Consider the following 23,855-nt stretch of genomic DNA (forward strand, 5'->3'; position numbering starts at 1 on the left):
TCCTAGTATTTGTCTGTGAGGGGATACTGTTGTTTACAAAATGGCTGTTCATTTCTTTAACATCAGCAATAAAAGAAAGGCCAGAGGCTTAAGCTGCAAAGACAAGTGAAATCACAATGGTCTCGTCTTATCTGCGGGGTTCATCTCTGGCTGCCCTGCTCCTCTCTCTCTCCTGTAATGAACTTGATCCACAGATCCGCTGATCAAATCATTTTCAGCCACTTCAATCTCTAAGCACTGAGCCAACAGTCAGGGATAACACCACCAGTGACAAAGACCCTTTATACACGCCATTCTGAAAACTCATTTGCACAGAATTAAGACCCAAGACATGCCTTTTGTTCCCATGATTCCTGTAGATTCCTCTTTGGAGAAAGGCAAAGAGAAAATGTGAGATTGTTTACTCTGCTGGAATTCTGCAACCAACAAAGACGCTCGTAATAAGATGCGTTCAGGCTGCAGTGAACTTAGCGGGGGAGTGCGGAGATGTATAGACACGCAACACCACACAAAGATGATACAATCCCAAGGCACTTTTACATACAATCTGCCTTTAAATCTGTCCTTTCAAAGCACTTTCAGAATAAAACATTTGATTCATCTTTGTCTATAATCTATGTAGAGCTGTTCTCATTATAAATTAGGCCTTGTCTCTGTCATGCTGTCCCGCTGTGCATCCTCTGTCTCTGGCGTAGGTGACTGAGGTGAAGGCTGGAGGTAATAGTTTCCATTTTTTCTTAATGCCAGTGGGTCAGGGAGTGATGGTGGGGCAGCGCTTCATTACAGGAGCTCAGCAGGGCTCGCGTGTCTCCTGTAGGGATTTATTATGGCGCTGCCCCCCTCCGCCGCACCCCCCACATACACACGCACAAACGCACATGCTGGGTTTACATGCTTCTTGGGGACGTTAGATTGTAGAGGTGGGACGGCGCAAGATTGGGTCCACGAGAATGAGACAAGTTGAGAGATTTAGTGGCTCAATTCACCATTTTAGTGTAACATTTTTTATTTATTTTATTTAATATTTTGGCTGTAATTGTAGCTCTACTTTATGGAGCTACAGCAACACAACAAAGGGTACATGTTTTAACCGAGGCAAATGTAAACACAAATCACTGGTAAGATCATTTTCTTTATGTGTGCACAATGTGGAAATGATTTCTCATGAGATCTGTGGCATCTTGTCCCTTCCTTATTTGACTCACATGAATTCTCTAATCTTAACCACAGTTACTAATTGAATAATCTTAACCTAAAACCTTCACCTTTTTAACCTATTTGAACCCATATTTGAACTTTTAACCATGTTGTTGATCTAATAAAGGATTTACGTCATTGGGACCTGATCTTTGTCCCCATAAGGGAGAGGCAGGTCACTGTAATATGATATAGTCCCCATAATGTGATAAATACCAGGCCACACACAAACATATGAACGCACATGTGCAGACACAGCCCAGGCTCATCCACCAGTCTGGATATATTACTGTATATCATCTGATGATAATCTTCAGGGTGTGCACTAAACATAGACCCCTCCTCCTCCTTCTCCTCCTCCCCCCTTGGAGGAAGAAGCTGCTGTCAGCTACATTTCAATCATATTTATTATTCAGTGTTTCAACAGTTGAGCTATAACATAATGCAACATTTATATTAAACACATCTCAGTATCTCTGCTTGATTTGATGATTTTTCTGTTTATTTTGAATATATTTTTTAGAACATTTGTATTTTTTGTACATAATTTTACTTACTTAAAGGGTCCATGATGCTTATATTTTCTGATCTATGTTCTAATGATGTTTCCTCATCACAAACGGACCTGGAGTTGTGTTTTTGATGAGGCAACAACATTCTGACATGGATAAAAGCTCAATAGTCAATTTAGCATAATAGAGGACCTTTATCCAGTAATTCCAACTAATGTCTAACTAACTGACATAAATAAGGTGATATTTATGTTATCCAAAAGCAAGAAGTTGGCATTTATTTTACTTGGTCAGTATACTGCCAGCTGCCCATGGTATATATACGACAGCCGTCGCTATGCTGGCTTCTCTCTACAAAAACAACACCACCTCCCGGGCGTCTATTGTTTATGTGCCTTGGAAACTGTAAACAAATTGCTTTAACCAAACACTTTCTTGGCGTTTTGGTGTCCATGTTTTGGAGTGAACCGCCATTACTAACAACTGATTTATTCATGAAACAGTGGGCATTTTACCACATCCAATTAGACCTGAAAACTCACTTACGGCAGCACATATAGTGTAAATTCATAGCCAGGTGCATTCATTTGTTTTCACTATTCTCACATAACAACACACACACGTGCAGTTATAGCATAGCAGCTGATTAATGGCATTGCATATATAGTTACAGAGCTCAGGTGCAGCCCTCCTTTTGTCTAGTGCTGCTTTGTGCATTACATTCACACTGATCTACTTTCCCGTTTCCCCAGAACACTGTAGCGTTCCAAGGCTCTTTAAAACTATCGGTGATGCTAAACTCATTTGCACAACAATGGAAGTAGTTCCTCTTGCAGCATTTGTACATTTTCACTCTTGAATGACAAGCCGCGTTTTCTAACCCCAGGATGTAGAAAGCCATTGAAAACAAATTCTGCTGTTTGAAAAATGTGTGGCAGTCAATTGGAAAATAAGTAGCTAGTTCTCTACCCACCTCATGAATTCATGCATTTGCACTTTTCATTATACCTGTGGTGTAGTGCACTTAGATACCAGTCCTCCTGTATACTCTATCACACGGCTCTGCGGGTGACGCGCTGTGTATAAATGCATATTTATTCAACAAAACCAAATACAGCTCTGTTCTGGCTTTTCATGGAGATTTATGTTAGAGGTACACTGCTCTTCAAACTCCCTCACATTACCCCCCACAGGCACAAGAACAAAGAATATCACCTGCCTCTAGTTTATTTGCACTTAAGAAACAGTGAATGTGTAAGAGTACAGATGCTCATTCTGTTCAGAGTCTTAAAACCACCGACTTGATCTCAGTATACATTACGTTTTATTTTAGCAAGCAGGTTTTTTTTGTAACTATCATGAATCATCATCAAAACAGGCTGGGGCACCTGGAAGTCGACATTTAAATCTGTCTAACTCATAGTAATGTGACATTGGTGAATGGTGTGAAAGGTTCCTTAGGGTAGTTGGAACCGAATCTCATTTTTTCTTATTTGTATTCTAAATAACCAAAGATTGTATAGAAGCAGAGCAGGTGACACGAGTGAGAGATTTGTGCACATAAAACATAGTTGGCATCGTAATAACAGTTAGTTTTGAATTATTATTATTGTTGTGCAACGTTTTATTTAGATTTTCATAATTCCAAAGGGTAAACACACTCCCACTCTCAGTTTGAATCATTCTGATCAAATCTTAGCCTTGATCAATTCTCTCGGTGATTAGTTTGTAGATAAATTGAGTTCTCACATTGGCTTTTGTTATATAAATAAATATTAAACGTTTTTTGAATGGCTTTTTGAAATGAATGACTCCAGAAGATTTGAATCCCATAAAAGAGCCAAAAGTCCCATTGCTACTAACTCATCCCTAGCTCTCACAAACCCTTTGGCACATTGTTAATATCCACATGCATTCATTTTCGGCACATGCTTGGCCTTCACAAATTTCTTAACTTACACTCTGATCCTTTATTTTTTGGTTTAAATCACAGACTGTATAAAGAAGTGGACTGCGTAAGTGTGACGTGACCCACAGCATTCAGCTCCAGCCAAATGAAGCTCATCGAGGCTAGCAGTAATTTGGAGCCAAGTTGCATATTAGGAATTCTGACCCTGAGTATCATAGCAACCAAAGAGCCAATCTGGAGCGAGGCTGTTGAAGGTAACGCCCCTTTCCGCCCTCACTCCTATTTAAGCAGGGAGCAGGTGTTTAGCAACGCTGTCAATCAAACCTGTTGCTAACTCGTGAAATAAAAACACCAGAATTGTGTAGATCAGGTCAATATGAACATTTTTAGACCAGCAGCAGTTACGGGGAGAGGGGTGACAATTTTCCAATGTAAAGTGAATTGGAGCCAGATGGAATGGAGCTGGAAGTGCGCCCATAATCACTCCCTATTTGGAACGTGGCAGCTAGCAGGTTAGCTATGTCCATTTATATACAGTCTATGATTTAAACTGTTAAACCTTTTAGACCAAAAGCTTTCACAAGGTTATTGTCAATGGCACAAACCACACAGAGTGACACACCTTTTAGTTTCACCCATAAAACATCAGTTCCTCTTCGACTGTTCCCTCTCGTCACCCTTGATTGATGTGTCCAATCTAATCGCCGCACTCTCTCATGTATTATTATTATTTATTTTCCTATTGGAGCGTGTGAGGCACTTTGTCTCCCATGCTAATTCAATCTTGCACACCAGGATGGATGGAGCGAGCAACAGATTAGGTTTGGTTGGGGTTTTACACTTTACACAGCCCTGGCGTTCTCTGTGGGTGGCTTCTTTCACGAGGGATAAGGAAGTCAAGGACAAGCAATTTGTCTGAGGTGTAAATTAATTTACAACATAAAAAACAGATAGCGATATGGAAATGGAAGTAATTAAGATGATAGATTGGATGCTGTGAGTGAGATTCGTGTGTCATCGCTACACTGCTCTCAAGATGGAGATTCGCAGGCTGAAGAATGAGTGGAGATGGCGTTGTGTGCAAAGAGACACACTTGGTGAATTTTAGTTGAAGGTTGTAGATCTGGCAACTTTGAGGAAATCATTGGTCCAAAGGACTCTGCTGTTGGTTATGCAATGAAGTATAGAGCGAGGATGCACTAAAGTTTCTGTTTGGTGTCACTGAAAAGTAGAAGTCACTTAATACATACACACTTTTCAGTTGTATAAATATTTACTGTTATATGCAGCTGATGGTGTTTTTAGGCAAAATAGGAAGTTTTATTATCTACTTTGCATTATATATAATACCTGGTGTCCTTTAGGCAAAGTATGAGACAGGTTTTATTGTTGATTTTATTTTATTCAAGGCATATATTGCTTTTTTTTGTTGCATTGGCAGTAGGGCTGGGTATCATTAAGAAGTTGCTGATATGATACATACCTCGATACATAGGCCACGATATGATATGTATCTTGATACAGTGCACTGTCAATTCGATATGATACAATATATTTCAAATCGATTTGATACGATTCAGTGAAAAAGAAAGGCTTTCGTGACACTTAATGATCAACCCCATTTTCACAAAATATAAATATTAATTGTATTTATTCTTTTATTTAACTTCCAGTAACAGTGCATTTTGTTTTGCACATTTTACCAACTACAAAACCACATCAGACTGTTACATTGTCCAGTGTTACTTTATATGAGCTCCACATTTACATGTAACAGGGACATGTGCAGTTTAACGACTCTGAAGGATCACAACATATTTACTAAATAACAACTGTGATACTAAAAGTATTTGTTAAACCAAAGTTCATATGAAATAAACCTATTTTAATCATCAAAGCATTGAATCAAATGTTCTGCATAAACAAGTTTCTTTCCTCTAAACAAGCCACACAAATGTCGCACTTTGACAGAATAATTTGGTAAAATATACAAAAAAAATACTCTTGACAATATATCGATACAGCAGCCCACGATATCAATACTGTATCATTAAATGAATCTATATGATATATCGATATTTCAATATTTTTGCATACTCCAGTTTTAGACAAACATCTCTATTGAAAATTTGCAAACCAGCTCACACAGACACAAACAGGGTGACAGTTTCCCTAAACAAAATTTTAGGCCTGCAAAATGAAATTATTTTAAAACTGATCAATTGTACCCCTAAAAAATGTTTACTCAAACTTTGATTTGTAGTATTGAAAAAACAAGGTGAATTCACGGAGCATGTGTTTCTGAATGAGAGCCGTGTCTGAGCTCTGAGAACTGTGTGAGCCGAGGAGAAATGTTCCAAATGATTTGAGCTGTGCCCCTGTTCAGACACATTTGAACCAAACAAACAACAGAAAAAAAAATGCAGTATCATTATCGGGATATTTCAAATAAATATGGACATATTCGTCAATACAACCTCTAATGGCAAAACCCTCTCATCAAGGCTAAATGTAACCTATACTAACAAACCACTGCAGGCCCTGTTATGTCCAATAGGTTTATTTTTATATTATTTCATTATTATATATTATTTGCATCTTGAACATTATCTTTGGTTACATGCCACTGACAAAATGAATTAAATGCTGCTAAAAACATGAGAAAAGCAGTGAGCAATGTGAAGTATAGGCTAAATCTACCAGAAAAAAACAAAAAAAACAAAAAAACATCAATAACTGGAAAGACATAATGAAGAATAAGAAAGGGTTGATTTAACAGTGACAATGCCAGAGATGATCTGCTCTATAGAATGTTTAGGCAAGGCAGAGATTATGGATTCTACAGAATGTCTGATTTCCTACTTTGCCTGTAACGTATGTAAGTAAATATGAGACCTGTCAGTTGTAGATGCCACAGTGCAGCTCTCTGGGACCCATTTCCAGACCTTGTGTTTGGTTTGGTCAGGACTACCTAACCAAGATAAGTTTGCAAGGCGAGAAACATGCAAACTCCACACAGAAAGGCAGCATTTGACCCATCCTTTAGTACCACTGAGGCAACCTGTTAGAACCATAGTGCATGTACCACAAGGGCTCCCATTTTCAGATCTTGAACTCGACTTTTTACTTTATTAAGCTCTTAACTACTTGATTACACTATTGTTGGGTTGTTATTGTTGGGGAACTGGTCAGCAACCAAACCCAGACACTCTGACCCCCCCCCCCCCCCCCCCCCCCCCCCCCATCGCTATGGAGACTGCAGACCCAAACAATTAATATCTCTCCATGCTTGGTCTGATAAAAAGCGCTTTTAGTGGGATCTCTGATTGACCATTCTGCCAGACAGCGTGGGCTACTTTGGTGTAGAGATAGTAGAAAACCCATTATTTTTAGTGTGCTAATAGCTGTGTGCAGTTCTCTATCTCACCCCTCTTTTTTATCACTTCACTGTTCAAGGTCAGCAGGTTGTTCGGTCACTGTTGCTTTATCCGGTGAAAACACTTTTGGTCCTCATGTAATCAAATCCTTTGCGGTCATTGTGTGTGTGGGACAATGGGACGTTCCCTCCTGGAATATCTTTGCACCCTGTCATTTTGTCATTGGTGACCGCAGTTTCCTCCAAAAGGGACTTTCCCATGAGGTTTCGTAACATTCCTTGCATTTGTCATCATTCTGTTGCCGATTGGAAGTGACAGTGGCTTTTCCTGGCAACTTTGGGTCTTTAATGGAATTTCGTCATGACTTTTTGTGCTGCAGGGGTTATCATACGCACGGAAAAAAATCAGATGCCCTACCTTTTGTGATCTATTGTTGAGTTCACTAGAAAAGGCTAACCACTCCACTAGCATACTTCTCTAGCTTTATAATATTGTACATGTATTTAAAGGTGCACTGTGCGACTTCACCTTCTTGTCTCATTGATGTTATTACTTTGTCTGAAATATTCCAGAGTGTGGCATTAAATGTATCAAATATTTCTTTTATTCAGTTCTTTTAATTGCTCAGAAAACAGAGTGGCCCATCTTCTCCACAGATCTGACCTGTAACACTGTCTAGAATTGCTTGTTTCCATGTAGATTGTTAAATTTAATGGCGTACTGTTAAAAATTCTTAGTAAACATTCGTCATAAAATGCTGACTCCACCAGAAAAGTGCATCTTTAAAGACATGATTTCTCTCGTTTTTCGTCCTCCTTAATGACTGTCTTGTCTGTTGTGAATGGGATCACCTCGAGCCAAATGTTTCGAGGGATGTAGGTAGTAGGGGCTTCCATTAGCATAATTTCCCAGTGGCGCAGTGAGCTTAATTATGGACATGGCTGTGTGCAGACTGGAGCACATCTCATCATATTAGGATGGGCTCCCTGCTGCGGAGCCACACGCCACCAGGTCCCATCTGACGACCTGCACATTCAAATCTGCCACAGCTTAACTCCCCGCAACCTGGCGAAGTGTCATCCTCCACGCTTCAGCTGCACTTCAGCTGTGACAGAGGAGAGAGTGAAAGTGCTGGAGGTGTATGTGCTAAAGGTGTAGGCATGCCCTGTAACTGGCTCTGGGGCAGATTACCTACAACATGTTTATGGATATTCTCTCTTAATTAATCATGGAGAAAAATAACACAGTCTTGAATTTTTAAATACTAAATAGCAAGTCCTAACCGCCATCATGGGTTTCAGCTTCCTGTGCAACATTTTCAAGACTTTTTTCCATTCAAAAAATATAGTCCTAAATCGGTAATCGCCATGGCAACAGTCCTAATTTCTCATCATTCTAAAACCCATTCAAATATACAATATAATTATGTTTCCAAATTTGTCCAGCCATATGTCGAAATACAAGAGTAAACACTTTAAGATAAGCTACGGTTTAATTTATTCATTCAGTGTCATAAAACATCAACATGGCTCTTTAAAGATGCATTGTGTAACTTTTCTGGTGGTAGAGAGGAATAGCATCTTTGTCTCCATGAAGATGTTATCTCTTTGCCAAGAATGTTCCATGATTTAACATTATGAAGACAAACAGATGATGTCACCAGTTCCAGTACAGGTCGTATCTGTGGAGAGGTGACCCCATTCAAGGTACTTTTGAGCAATAAAAACAGTGTAATGTAAATGACAGAAGATAAGCCACACATACAGTGGGATCAGTAATAAAAACTACAACATCTTCATGGAGGCAAGCAGGTGCTGGACCCCTCCTGTAACTCTAGAGTATTTATTGCTAATCAGTGATGGAAGAAGTGGCAAAAATTCACATAAAAGTAAAAGTATCATATGAAAAACTCTACTTAAGTAAAAGTATTAAAGTACCCATTTCAAAAAATGTAATTTACTTAAAGCGTAAAAAGTAAATGTATTTCATGCAGATTTTGAGGTCTTAAAAGGCTTTAAATGTTGTGATTCTAATAAAGATTTGTGCTGAATTTTGATCAACAGAAACAACTGAATTGATTGGGGTTTTTTTTAGCTGTTTTACTATGAACATGTTAAAAATAAACCCCCCAACCTTTTCAGCAGGTCTCAGACAATAATAAAAATATTTGACAGTCCCATTCAAAAATGTAATGTAGTAGAAAGTACAAATACCTGTGCTCCAATGTAGTGAAGTAAAAGTAAAAAGTATCCACTTGAAAATTTCGTTAAGTAAAATACAGATACCTAAAATGTATACTTATGTACAGTACTTTACTACTTTTACTGACCCCAGTCTACTCCCAATTCAAAGATCTTTTTTTACCAGGTAATGTTTACTGTTCATTATCGCTGTAATGTCCTGCCACATCCTGTATTTGTGCATCTTTACCTGTGTATATTTATTTTGCCTGGAGGAATTATCATCTCGTATCACTAAACCACAGGTAGATAGAGGAAGAAATACAAGCACTGGCAACGTGAGGCAGGCAACAAGGCAATTTCCTACAAAGCCTGCTGCGATTATGAGCCGGTCATTGGTATTCACAGGCACATGTATGTATATTGGATTGAGTTAGGTCTTCTGTAAAAAAAACCCCACATTGTTATTAGATTATGCAGGTTAGACTATAATCTATTGGGGAGATATTGTGCACAACTGTTTGGCTGACGACTCACATTAGGAGAAATATAATGTGGATTTGAAAATATGCTGTTTTGCCTGGGGCTCTAGCTGCAAATCAACAACTCATTTACATCACAGATCCCATCACATCTGGTTATTATTATCTACATGGGCCTTGAACGAAAGCAGCTCACCTGTTCTGTGCATGGGAAAATAATAGACAGTGCAGGTGAAGAAGGCTGTAGTTCCTAAGATGTATGGCTCTGGGCTTGCATCCCTAATCAAGCAATATTTCTCAGCATATGTTCCCTGTCACTGCATTTCATCAATGACAAAACATATCTGGCAACCCAAACAAATAGGTTTTGTGCTGGCAAATCAAGATGTATTAGACACATTTTGTTTTGCATATAAAGGCAACTTAACTGTAAAACTTGACAAATCTGCTTCTTTTCTCCAACCATTTTGTGATTCAAGGTAATATGACTTTTTATGTTCGGGCGCTTTTATAATGTACGTGCTATTTGGTGTGTCTTTGAAGTGAAAAGTAGGTAGATAATGTCCTTGTTTGGAGAGCAGCCAGACGCGGAGTTGCTTTCAGGGACAAGAGGAAGCAAAAGATTACAAAAAGGGTGCATAAATCTACAACTACCTCTCTCAAACTTAGATTTTCACATGTGTACAAGCAGTGGGACAAATACTTTGAGTGCACCATGTAACAAAATACAATACATTTTCAGAGTACTGCATTCTGTTTGTTACACTGTTTTTGATGCATTACCACAAGAACAAGATTTACATTTTTTCTTACTAATAAATCATGTGCTCAAGTACCACAATATTTTCCTTTGTTTTTTAGGAAAGTAACTGTTTTCTGAATACCACCAGATTAAAGAGTAACTGTACGACAATCCAGGTACTCAAAATTAGTATTCTGAAAAGATGCATTTGGTTACTTCCCAGCACCATCTGCAGGCCGGTGGTCTCTGCAGGACTGTGGCTGATTTGTCGGTGAAGCTGAATAAGCATGAGTCCATTGTTTCGCAATATATTCCGCTCCCCATTGTCTGGCTACATGGCTTTAATTTCAATTACATAACCGACCGTGCCTATCTTTTGGCTGAGTAACGCTGATTTAGGGTGCAGTCATACTGGAGACCACATCAAAACTGTGACTAAACCAGGACTAAACGCACATCCTTAGTCTTTATCTTACAAAAGTCCCTGCGTCTTATCGTTGCAGAGATGTAGCTGGACCATAGAAAGTGTGTTAGTCATCGGGTTAAGTGAACTCTTTCAGAGCATTGTACCTTGACTTACTGACAGCAGTCGCACCTCTTGATATAAAGTGGATGTTATTCGTGTGTTCTATAAGAGAAAACGGAGATATAGAACATAGACTTGAGGCACAGACTGTCTGATACACGGTGAAAGATCAAGGTGCCGGAAGTGTCTGTTAGCAACATAACACAGAAGGTAATGGGTGGACTTTGAGGAGTTATAACTTTCCTTTATTTGATGTGCAGGCTAAAGGTAAAATCTATACCTCTGAGGCAGACAGTTCCTGAGTTGAAACCAGGTCTGGGAATCATTCAGAATAGAGAGTGAGTTACGGATGGGAGTTGAAACGCCTTGAGCCTCCGTTTGACAGCTACAATGGATGACTTCTGGATGGATAGGGTTAAAAATCAAATCAAAATGTATGTTTAAAGCACATTTAAAACAGCCAAATTGTACCAAAGTGTTTAACAAGAGGTAGAACTGTACAAGTAGCATATACAATAGAATAAAACGTACTAGTAAGCAAAACAATAACAAGATGTGAAGGTGTTGTTTACAACCTCGGGTCAAATGCCAACGAGATAAGTGATTTCAAGTGCTCGAGTGACAGATTACAGTGATGTGTCATTGTTTGCCACGAGCTCGGTGCTTTTCCAGACGCTCAAAATTGCTTTACAAGTTTGTGCATGATTCATTTGTTAATTCGGTACATATACTCTGTGGTAAACTACTGCTGTGGCGCGGGTAAGACTGAAGGAGGGGAGGCCTCTCAGACCACCACCGATCACTCACACATATGCCACATTCATACTTGGCAATGTGGATGAAGTGTCTTGCCTAAGGACACAATAACCATTTGCCCTAGAGCGACCATCTCCCGTCTAAGTACTAACCAAGCTCAATCCTACTTAGCTTTCGAGATCAAATGAGATCAGGTATTGACAAAGGTTTCTCTGTGCGTACCACCGATTGTCAACTTTATTCATATTTTTGTTGTCCTTTTGGATTAGCTCTTGTTCAGAACTAATCAAGTAATGCTTTCTTTTTGTAATTTCTTATTTTATTTGTTAAAAAAATGTCTTATCACCACTACTGTATATGGCTGGTCACTATGTTTGTCTGTCTTGCATTAAATAAATACATTTAACCCTGTAAAAAGTAATGCTCTAGTCCTATTTTAGAGCAAGTTTAGACCTGGTATAGTCCAGTTTTAGACCTGGTTTAGAATCCGTGCCCCAATGTATTTTCATGGTGCTAACAGTTTGACAGCCGCCCATAGTAAGCGTAAGGCCCAGTACATGAACACAAGTGTGAGATCGAGCACCTGGATCCAGTCTGAGCTGCACATATTGGATTTGTGACATTCTCTGATATGAGATCATTTCTGCACCTGAGCCTTTGCCACAGTGCTGGAATGTGACACTTGAGTAATCATAGGGTTAGTGTGTGTGTGTGTTTGTGTAGTGTGTAGTGTGTCCTGGGTTTGGAGCGTGGTCACATGACTTCTGTGTCAAACGGCGATGAAGGTGATACAGTGTCACGCATCACGGAGGCTATCTCAGACCCTGCGGCCCCGCTGCTCCTCTTCAGTCTGTGCTCACCTAAGTCATGATAAATACTATACACTGTGTTGTTTTGTGTAACTTATTTAATATATGATGGGTGATTAGTCTGTTTTCTGATCTATGTTATAATGTTGTTTCCTCATCACGAACAGACCTGGACTTGTGTTTTGTTTCATTCACATGTTTAACACACAAACCATGCAGATTTAGCCTGAGTTCTTCTCTCAAGCAGAAAACACTCTCTTAAGCTCGTGATGTCATGTGGTAAAACAGGAAGTGCTCCACTGTGTTTTTAAACTCCATACAGCTTCACTAGAATCATTTGAATAATTTCAGCCCAATCTCTACTGAACTAAAGGTAAGGTACACTACATGAAATCACAAGGTGGAAGAGAGCATTTTGAGGTTTGGAGATGTAGACAGACTAAAATTAAAGCGTTACTCAAACATTTGCAACAAAACACAACTGAGTATGTTTGTGGTATATATGAGGTAACAACATTATAACATGGCTAAAAAGAGTCCTATTTTACAGTTTTGTGTAATATAGGACCTTTAACTAAATACTAGGGGTGGGTTATGTCAAAGGGTCTCCACAGACATCGGGATCAATTCTATATTGAAATTTTTCAAATGTTCGGCGCCAATATTTTTTTTTGCTCTGTACTATTCTCAGTTTGTGCTCAGTGCATCAGATTTGGCTTTTTGAACAGACTCATGAGTAAAAATGGAAATAGACAAGCAATTAGGCTATAAATACGGCTTTATGTTTACACAATTATGCAACATATGGTTTTAAATCCCAGATAAATACATTTTGTTATTTTTACATAAGCAAAAAGTTAATTTGTCATTTTCCTATGACTTAACTATTACTCCTGAAGTGTTCCCTTCTATTCTGTTCTACTCTGGCATTAAGTACTTTCAATAGAATTGTTTGTCATTTATATTTTCTTCATCCATATATAGTGTGTAATAGCGACAGGCCTCTCCTCCTCATCCTCTCAGATGAACAGAGCAAAGACACACAAGGTTAATTGAGTTGACTTATGTAGTCACAGCCTCACCGTGTTCTTATTTAGCAGCCATTGTCTTTAATGTTCCCCTCTGCTCAACTGTCAGCTGTGGTGGAACGTATGAAAGTATATTTATTTTTTACTTTTACTTCACTACATTTGAGAGCAGGAATCTGTACTTTCTACTCTACTACATTTTTGAACAGGACTAAGAAATTGAAGTATTTTTTATTCAGTGGTGGAAGGTAACAAAGTAAAAGTAGTAAAGTACTGTACTTAAGTAGAATTTTTAGTAAACAAAATAAAAACACAATATTCACAAGAAAAATGAAGAAATTGATTCGTATCACTGCTGTTGACCAAAATATCTATCATTTTTTAAATCAGTTTCACTACATGTAACACTTAGTTAACAACACTTTTTACTTTTTACTCTATTTTAAAACAGGTACTGATACTTTTACTTAAGTACACTTTTTCATGTGATACTTTTACTTGAGTAACTTTTTTTTTTTTTTTACCTCTATATCTATTTTACTAAAGTAACAAAATTGAGTGCTTCATCCACTACTGTTTTTATTATTGTGTGAGACCTGCAGAAAAGGCTGAGGGTTTTATTTTTTAACATGTTCATAGTTTGAGCAAACAAAAATATAAGAAAATCAATTCAGTTGTTTCTGTTCAGCTCAAATCTTTTATCAAAATCAATACATTTGAAGCTTCATTATATCTGAAAATTTGCTCAATAGTAGTTTTACTTTTTACTCTTTAAGTACATTTTCAATCTGGTACTTTAATACGTTTACTCAAGCTTTTTTTTTTTTCTTCCAGCGCTGTCAGAAATCTCTAATCTGAACTAGGAAAACAAACCCATAACTGCACTTGCCCTTCATTACTCCACTAAAGCCCCGGCAGCCTGTAAAAGAGGAATCTGATGAACAGTCCTACGTTCTGCTTATAGAGGTTTCTGTGTAAACACTTTTCAAATCAATACTTGACACTATCGGTCAGGACTCAGTCTGTTGCTCAACGCTGTGCAAACACTCTCTCAGATATGTCAGAACCACTGAAGAAGTATATATACAAGCAACATTTGAACATTTATTAAACTTTAAAGTAGCAATGCGCAAGGTACTCCAACAAAACCCCCTCTTCATATCTGAAAGCTGAGAGGTGCTTGAAGTGACATTGGAGGACACTGTACTTTATTCCCACGTTTTTGGAGTCTATCCCTTTAACTGTGGACGCAATATTTGGTTTTATATCTTCACACATTAATTCACCATACTGGATAATTTGGACTCATTGGACCACTTTACACATAGTATAAATGAGGGATCTTTTCATAAGGTTGTATATAGTTTGTAGGACATGTGGTAACACCTTTTAACAACTACACCTTTAAAAAGCCTCATTAAAGCATGAACAAAGGCTAATTACATAATGAACAGGCCCTGTATTAAACAAAATGGATTCATGTCATGTTTTAATGCTGTTACCTCATCAAAAACATCCCTGGAGTTTGGTTTTGCTTCATTCACGCATGTTTGCATCTACATCTCTAAAGCTCAAAATGCTCTGTTCCACGTTGTGATGTCATCAAGTGGTATTTTTCAAGTTCACAGTTACATTTTTTAAAAATCTTTTGTTTAGTAGAGATTGGCAATTCCAGCGCTGAAAGTATCCACACCGTACTAGTGAAGCTGCATTGATTTTAAAAGCACTTCCTGTATCACCGCATGACATCACAAGGTGGAACGGTGTGTTTTCTGTCTGAGGGAATAACTCAGCCTAAATACGCAGGGTTTGTGTGTTGAACATGTGCGAACGAAACACAATTCCAGTTTTTTTTTTTTTTTTTTTTTTACGAGAAAGCAACATTATAACATAGATCAGAAAATAGCATAATACGGGCCCTTTAAGGTTAATTAAGGTGCAGTTACCAGAAATCTCCTTTGATAACACACTCCCATAATGGCAAAAGTTAAGAATAGAAGTAGCACACATTAGCTCCTCACTTGACCTATCTCTATACTTCACTGTCTCATCATACCAGACCATTATGATTGGCCGGTGTACTCACTTAGCTGTCTCCAGTGCGTTTAGCTGTCAAACATCCCCCTTGGGCCCCTTGTTTCATGTGTGCTGAGGATGCCCTGACCTATATTTTCACTAAGTATTAGATAATATAGCCTCATAGACGAGATGGATGCATTAGCTGATGGCGGCGTAAGAAGGCGCTGGTTGACATTGTTATAAAGTGCTTGTTTGTTGCAGATGTCCTTTGTGTTGTCTGTCTTCCATCCCTAATAGCCACTGATAGCTTGATAGAGCAGATCATTAAAGTGTCATTAGCAAGACAGCTCTGAGGCAATGGTCGCTAAACAAGACATTCAAAGAGTTTTTTTTCGCTCTTCTCGTTCACCACATGGATTTTAGATAATAGCAACTTTTTTATTTTTGAAAAGTACATCCGATCAGACCCTCTTTACTTTCTCTACTCTTTATTTATTCGTAGGTTTCTGTTATAATCAGCATCTTTTTCAGTGAGTAAACACGTTAATCTAAACACAAACTATCGATCCCGTTGTTGCGTCGAAGCCTGTATTGTTTTCTACAGATCATTGTTGTGGATCTCAAAATAATCTAACCATAAATGTCCATGACGCACATTGGTAAAGGAAATCTATGAGGTTTTCAGAGTAAGAGCAGCTGAAACCCTGCAGCAGTGTCGATAACAGAGTGACAGCGTAGGACCGTTCAGAATCACAGGGTTGACTATCTCAATCAATTAAAAATCACAAACGGTGCAATTATATAGGTCATTTAACGCAATATTTAGTTTCCATGGTAACTGTTATAGATAAATTTACCATCTACTGAAACCTGCTAATCAACTGCTCTTCAAACATGTTCTGAAATGCAGGTAATTTCTGTTTCAGATTAAAAATATATTATAGAGCTGTAGGTAACAATAGTATTCGACTGGTCAGTGATTCTTTTTTACAGTTAGTTGACTGGTCAAGGGATTATTTTTATTGCAAATTCGAACTTTTTACAGACTTTTGAAGTAAATAAAAGTTGAAATATGGTGAAGGCTTTAATAGAATTCTGATTTAATGCTGCTGTCCTTGTTATAAAAGGTATTCTGGCATGTATTGTAGAGTCTGTATATAGTAATTAAGATGATGGAAATATGATTGACGAGACATGATTATTACCATCGCTGCAGACAAAAATGCCAAATGTTGTGCGGATTTTTAATTTTTTTTTTTTTTTAACAAATTGTTCAGCCTCTTCAATGGGTGTAAGAGGACCCTGCATTGCTGTTTGAGAAAGCTGATTGCGATCAAAGCACACTCTGAGATGTTGTTTATGAAGCCAAGGAGTTTTAAACTGAAGGGAGTGGATGGATTTTAGGTGCTGTAAATCATCTTGCATTAGCAGATTCCATAAAGTGCAACACTTCACTTGTTCAATTGATTAAAAGCCCTGCTCTGCCATTGTCTGACTTATAAAACTATCTACTAAATGATTTATGTTCATATAAGTGACACCACGTAACAAATCACAGACCAAAGAACAAATGAAGGTATGGGAGCACTGTTCTGCTTTACATCTCAGCTTTGAATACGAGTCATGCTCATGCCCTGTGTGTTAGAACTCTACTGCCCTCAAGTGGCTACAATTAAACAATGAATCCTCCCTGTGCAATAAGAACAATGCAGGTACTTATGTTTTTGTGAATGTTTTCGATTTTGTATATTTATATTGGTAGGTTTGATATTGAGAGATGGGTAATGTGCCAAAAAAAATTAAAATAAATAAAAATCATATAATCATTTGTTAGAGCTGAGATCACAATTTAAATTTTAATAAGGTTCATGCAGTCAGTATCTTTTTATCCGCCATTAAAAGAAACTAAAGTTAACTTCCACTTCTGAAACTTCACACTTTACTGTTATTGGTTAAATCCACTTGCCGCTCACTCCGAGCATGAACAGGCCTGACCAGTAGGAGTGAGAGTGGGTGGGGAAAGTGTTTTTATTGAGCACAGAGCTGCATTAAACTGAGAGGCACTGAATCCTGATTTGACAATCTCATAAAAAATCCATATGTGCCATATTGTCCAGCCCTATTTCATGTTTATATAGCACATTTTATAAATAAAACAGTTTCTAAAGTGCTGCACAGGGATAGAAAATTATATATTTAAAAAATGTGTACATGCTCAATTGGTGCTAGTCTTGAAACTATAAAAACAGTCAAATCAAATATAAGAAAAAACATAAAACCCATAAATTGAGTATAAATAAGTAAAATAAAATGGGAGCCTAGACTTCTAGTGGGGGATATAGACTTTCTAATGACTATGATGCCAACACAAATAAAAAAAATACAGAACGTCTAACAAAGTCCCTCTCTTTGTTTACAGTTTTCATCATGGCGGCCGGGCTCCTGGTCTACCCCTTCGGCCTGAACTCCACTCTGGTGCGGTCGTTCTGTGGAGACGCAGACATCTACTACGCCGGGGAGTGCCAGATCGGCTGGGGCTACATGCTGGCCATTGTTGGAGTCATGCTCACAGTTTTCTTGCCCTTTTTTGCCAAATATGCACCAAAAGAGCAGCTTTCTCCCACCCCACTGCCCACGCTGTTATAGTTCACTGACAAGTCCTGGTTTTCTACTTTCCCTGTATTCATTAACCTTGGAAAGACGTGGACCGATATACTCAAATGTTTTTTACGCCCCTTAAAAATTCAAACAGTGTCTTCCCCAGTTTAAATTTGAGTTTCATTTTGTTTCTTCTTGGCTTTATACCTGCATTCAGTGTAAAATCAAAAGTATGTGTCCAATTATTTGTAAGGTCCAAAAACACTATCTTACATTCCAATTCTGTCTTCGGCTTGCCAACGTAAAAATTTAAGACCAATGAGATATTTACCAATGAAAGACATCACAAAAATGGTCAAGGTTTCAAAATCAATGCAGCAAGATCCTTGGAAAAAGTTCACCAGGAGAACAATGCATTGGATTGTACATAGAACATGGACTTACAAAGATGTGCATTAAGTTCAAGGATGGGGCAAGTTGTCATGTGACATTTGAAATAGTGCTTTCACCATGCACCCGGCGGTTAAGACGTCTGTGCTTAAATACAGTGTAATTAATGTCAAAGAAAAGGACAATGCTCCCAGCTTTTGACCTGCCAAAAGGACATGTGGAAAGAGGAAGTGAACGTAACAAAAGTGTTGTCATTGTACCGTCCAGATGCATCATTCAAATTTGTACATTTTTTGCTTGTCAAACGTAAGCAATCTTTTCCTCTTTGCAACAGAGACTAATTCAGGAAAAATCGATGCAAAAGGCAGGGAAATCGTTTTTAAAAAAATGTCAAAAATGCATGATGGCTTTTGTTAACGGTAAAACATTTCAATGTGATCCGACCACTTTGTGCCTTTGACATAACCAAGACGAGTGTTAATACGATGATCAGGTCTCCTCTCTTTCTGCCCAAAACAAACTGTGGACCCTGTTGTGTGGATTTCTGTTCGACTTGTTGTTGTTGTGGTAAGGTCTTGTCTGTACCTGATGCAGTACGATCTGTTTAACTGGAAACAATCTTTTTCAGAGTGAAGATGTTTTGTTGTACTTGGGGCAATGACAAAGAAGAGGAAAGATTAAGGAAAACATTGGTCATACATTTTGTGATATGTTTGTTATGAGAAGACAAATAGCATTTTATTTTTGTTTTACTGTCGCCATGTTTTAACCAAAATTCATTCATTTCATTCACACTGCTGGGTTACCAAGGGCAGGTAAAATGACTATTGTTAATATGCATATGTTTTAATATAAGGTTCAAGGCCCTCGCCAACACTTCCCTTTCAGTAATTTGTTAGAAAAAAACACTATATAAAGTACTGAGAAAACCGGCTCTTGTGATTTGAAAACCATGACTAAAATTACATGTAGATCAGATTCTTTCAATTATTTGTAGCACTTATGACGAATATTGATGTACAATATAAATTAATCCTGGCATTCCTTGTCTCCGTGAAACTGGTCTTTCAGCCTGAGCTCCTAAATCCGTTTTGAATATGCATAAATCCCATATATTAGATTAATTAATTGTATCCCTATTGTTGCTTAATTTTCAACCTCAATAACTGTGGGTCTGTGAAAATGATGTTAACATTTGTGCTACATTCAAACATGATCAGAATGTTAATGTGGCTATAACTAATACTCTTTTGAATAAGCTGCAGTCTTGGCGTGCCATTCATGTTTCAAGGAGAAATTTTTGCTTTTTCACTTACCATTATTGTACACTGCCAATTTCATTAAGCCCAGTCTTTCCTGTGTGAATCTCTGTGCATATTAATGTTACTAATGGTTTAAACATTTCCAAATATGATTCCCAAATGTTCTGAAAATGGAAAAATATAGAATAATCATGTTCCTTAGATGATTGTGTTACAGGAGGACAGTGAAGACATGTTGGTATGACATTGGATCCTCTTCGTTGCTTGGCTGTCTGAATGACTGTGTGACTGCACTGGATTTCCCCTCTTATTTGTTAAACAGTTGTGTGTAAAGTCTCAGCACTGGTGAACATGTTTTATTAGAGTAGGATATTGTTTTGTTTTCATTGTGATGTTGAACTGTAAATAAACTGTTCTTGATCTCGATGTGTCATTTTATTTAACCAGTTTTTCTGAAATATACTTTGAAATATGTTGCCATTGCTTTGATTATCTGGACTCTGCTGAAATATTGCCATTGTGAATTTTCTAATAAAATAGCACATAACTCACAGTCCATAAGCAAATGACTACAATGGTGTAAAATGAACCTCTTTTATGTGTTTATAATAAATACAAGTACAAATGTGTTATAAATAATACCTTAAAACAAACAGCTTAACAAAATGGTATGAACTTGAACTTACAACACTCTCAAATATTACTGCCTTCTATCAGGAGATAATGATGCCTAGACTTCGCTCAAAGTCTTGACCAGAGCCCTCATTTCTGCATCACAGACCCGGACGGCCTCTTGTGCGTTCCTCTGCTCTGAGGGCAGTGCTGGGCGGATGGAGACACACACCAAGACATTTCTGATGCGGTCATAGTTACCCACACAACGATGGACCTGACCACGAATGAGACGAGGAAGCTCCTTCTCCTGTTGGACGAGAGTGAAAGGTTACACAATCTGACACAATGGGTCATGTTTGCTCTCATGTTACTAGGGCTGCACAATATATTGCAAAAGTATTGATACAATGCAATTAATTATATCTGACAAAAGTGTAATGTTTGTTTTAAATGAATGTTAATTGCTGATGTCATTAATGATTTTCCAAAATTAGCAGATATGTTAGTACAGATAACGCAATACTGGCCAAATTAATAATGAATATGTCAAATAAGGATGATTTTAAAAAATTGCCTTGATTCTGTCTTGGTTTTATCTCTGTTGTAAGTTTTTATTTTGTCATTTTATTTTGTATTTTGAGATTCACTAAATGAAATCATGCACTTTTTTGTTTTATTCTAACTGAAACGACTGAGTCTATAAGTATATTAAAATATCAAACTTATATTGATACCACAACAGCCGTATCAAATATTGTGACATTTTCCAATAATGTGCAGCTGTATTTTACACACATTTTCATAGTAAACACATTGGACGAATTCCTTCCCGTCTCGTACGATAAAACGCTTTGCTCCGTGTGGCCCCAGTGTGACTGCAGAGTCTAGAGTGGCTGAAAAAGAAAATAAGTTACATAGTTCACAGTTGTTATATGTAAAAAAGGAAGATCTAATTGCAATTGCAATACACAAAATGATGCAGCCCAAACCCACACTGACCAAATATCTCAAATAAATATGGAATTTTGTCTCTAAACTGGCTCCAGTGTCTCATCCCGTCAATCACTGCAGTGAGGATCCTCAGAGACATCCCATTTGCAGGTCTCATCTGAAATGCTGGTTGCGTCTGTTAATGAAGTAAATAATACAATTAATAAAACCATGTATAAATAAAGGTGCACTATGTAACTTTTCTGGTGGAAGGTCTGCCACCTTTATCTCTAAGAATGAGGTTGCATTGATTAGAATGTTCCACAGTATGGCATTAAATTGATCTGTCTCCAAGGAGACAAGAAGGTGACACCACCAAGCCAAGTTAAGTGGAAATGCGACTCCACTCACAGTAAGAATGTATTTTTCTCAAGGTATTTTTGAGAAATATAAAGATCTGTAACTGAATAAATGCAAGAAAGAGTAACTGCTGAACATTCTAAGCAAAGTAATAACATTTCCACGAAAACAAGCAGGCAGTGGACCTTCATCATAATGTTACACAGTAGGGCTTAAATATAAAAACAATGTATCCATATACTGATTGTATACCTTCACTTGAAAGTTGCTTGGTTTTGTGCTTTTTTTCTGTTCCAACGTCACAGGCTGTGGTCCGAAGCTGTTAGTGAAGTTCCAGGCTTTAGATTGCTGCTGGCTTTTCAGAGGGGTCGGCTGGGTGGGTTTTTGAGTGGACTGGATCAGAGGGGTGCGATGGGTCCTTGCTTGTACTGGAGGAGACCGAAGGGTCGACTGTTGGGAAAACTTAAAAGTGGCATTGGGAGGTTTGTAGGACATCTGCTGCTGACACATCTGTGAAGACCCGGGGAGACTCGCAGGTCCACTGGGGTTGTTCCGAGGAGGTTGATATTGATTAAATCCGGAGTAAACGCCAACCCCAGGATCATTTTGTCCCACTGAGTAGTTAGTTTGCTCACTTTTATTGCTATGAAAAATTAAATCAGAGCATTGTTATATAAAAACTACTTAAAAGCTAATTGTTATGCACAGTTTCATAACACAGTAAGAATTCCAGAGGTGGGTAGAGGAGCCAAAGAGTTAAGGTTACTTAAAAATAATATTACTCAAGTAAAATTATTAGTGAAATGTAAAAGGTAAAAATGTTTTTTCAGGAAACTAGTATTCAAGTATGTGTGACTGAGTAACTGTCTGGACATAACATCTGATTTATAATTCAAGATTAGTTGTTATTGGAAGGACAAAAAATTAAACTTACAAAGACAGACCAAAAAATATAGAAAAACACTAAATCATATCTGAAGGAGTTCTTGTCAATTATAGACTAAGTCACCGTGGGAAGAGTCTCCAAAAGCTTTACTCAAGTTAGACTACTGTTACTTCAAACTAAATATAACTCAAATGGTTAAAAAGTATGCAGTCCAAAAACTCTGAGAAGAGCAATTTCTTTAAAACGTTACGTTGCAATGTTTAATTACGTACCTGTTGTTCCCTGCTTTGTAAGGATGTGGCACAGGGGAGTACTGTCTGACAGCTGGAGCAGCTCTGGGCCCTGGTCTGGTGCTGCTGTACTGACTCTGAGGCTGTGATGGGAACTGGACTCTCTGCTCTTGATGAACTGTCTTTTCAGGTTCATGTGGTTGATAGAATCCAAAGCTTCCTGTCCCATGGAATTTTTAAAATTAGAAGCTTAAACCTTATCTTTAAATATGATGTTTTTTTTGTAATTATTGTGTTTAGTCTGTGGAAATGCCAAAATGTGTACATCACATAAGGCCTGTTACAATTTTACATCAGCCAGTTACTCAGAACTTGAGTAGTTTCTCCAAAGTCTCACTTGAGAAAATACTTGGGTGACAACTTTAGCCACTCTAACCACATCTGGGTTGTAGGCATTGTAAACAATAAACCTCACTGTACTCAGATTTTTGTTGTTCTAGCACCATCTGGTGACACAAAAGTCTTAGTACTGGATCCCTATAACAGATCCATGTCCTGACAGTACTTGTATACCTGCTGCTCTGTAAGTACTGGACTCTTATAACAGATCCATGTCCTGACAGTACTTGTATACCTGCTGCTCTGTAAGTACTGGACTCTTATAACAGATCCATGTCCTGACAGTACTTGTATACCTGCTGCTCTGTAAGTACTGGACTTTTATAATAGATGTATGTCCTGACAGTACTTGTATACCTGCTGCTCTGTAAGGTGCAACAGTGTTGTTAAAACTGAAGGGTTCATTTGCAGGAGGGGCAGATGTCAAAGGAACACGGGCTCTTTTCTTTTGGTTGAAGAGTGGCACTGGAACACAACCAGGAAAAACACAACAGAATAAAAAAACAAAACCGTACAAACATTATTATAGTCTGTATGAGCATGTTCTTGTCCTTTACACACCTGTTGGAAAGGACATCTGGTTTTCTTGGCGTTTCATCCCGTTTTATGAATGACGTATGACACCAAAAATACTGTCATATAGTTAAC

At 37.9% G+C, this 23,855-nt stretch overlaps 2 protein-coding genes across 2 annotated transcripts in view; one reads left to right on the forward strand and one right to left on the reverse strand.

Annotated features, from left to right (window-relative positions):
• Window positions 1-20,213, forward strand: part of LOC117381053 (LHFPL tetraspan subfamily member 7 protein) — a 133,674-nt gene extending 113,461 nt beyond the window's left edge. Inside the window, exon 3 of the mRNA XM_033977895.2 lies at window positions 17,957-20,213. Coding sequence (XP_033833786.1) covers window positions 17,957-18,183 — 227 coding nt within the window. The 3' untranslated portion in view covers window positions 18,184-20,213. The remainder of the gene's footprint in view (window positions 1-17,956) is intronic.
• A 304-nt stretch (window positions 20,214-20,517) lies between these two features.
• Window positions 20,518-23,805, reverse strand: LOC117380966 (spermatogenesis-associated protein 22). The gene is made up of 7 exons (XM_033977799.1): window positions 23,769-23,805; window positions 23,565-23,687; window positions 22,851-23,028; window positions 21,945-22,335; window positions 21,402-21,528; window positions 21,198-21,295; window positions 20,518-20,709 (listed from the first exon to the last, which is right to left on the reverse strand). The coding sequence occupies exons 1-7, from the start codon at window positions 23,803-23,805 to the stop codon at window positions 20,518-20,520; spliced, it is 1,146 nt and encodes a 381-aa protein (XP_033833690.1).
• Window positions 23,806-23,855: the final 50 nt, after the last annotated feature.

Source organism: Periophthalmus magnuspinnatus, chromosome 14, assembly GCF_009829125.3.
Source record: "Periophthalmus magnuspinnatus isolate fPerMag1 chromosome 14, fPerMag1.2.pri, whole genome shotgun sequence".
Classification (NCBI taxonomy): domain Eukaryota; kingdom Metazoa; phylum Chordata; class Actinopteri; order Gobiiformes; family Gobiidae; genus Periophthalmus; species Periophthalmus magnuspinnatus.

What these genes read in the sequence shown, in the direction of transcription:
- LOC117380966 (XM_033977799.1), bottom strand. Translation starts at nt 23,805, where the DNA reads ATGAAACGCCAAGAAAACCAGATGTCCTTTCCAACAG. An exon ending in CCAGATGTCCTTTCCAACAG is followed by an intron (nt 23,688 to 23,768) that starts GTGTGTAAAGGA and finishes GTTGTGTTTTTC; the next exon opens with CTGGTTGTGTTCCAGTGCCA. An exon ending in CAAGCAACTTTCAAGTGAAG is followed by an intron (nt 21,529 to 21,944) that starts GTATACAATCAG and finishes CTTCATTAACAG; the next exon opens with ACGCAACCAGCATTTCAGAT.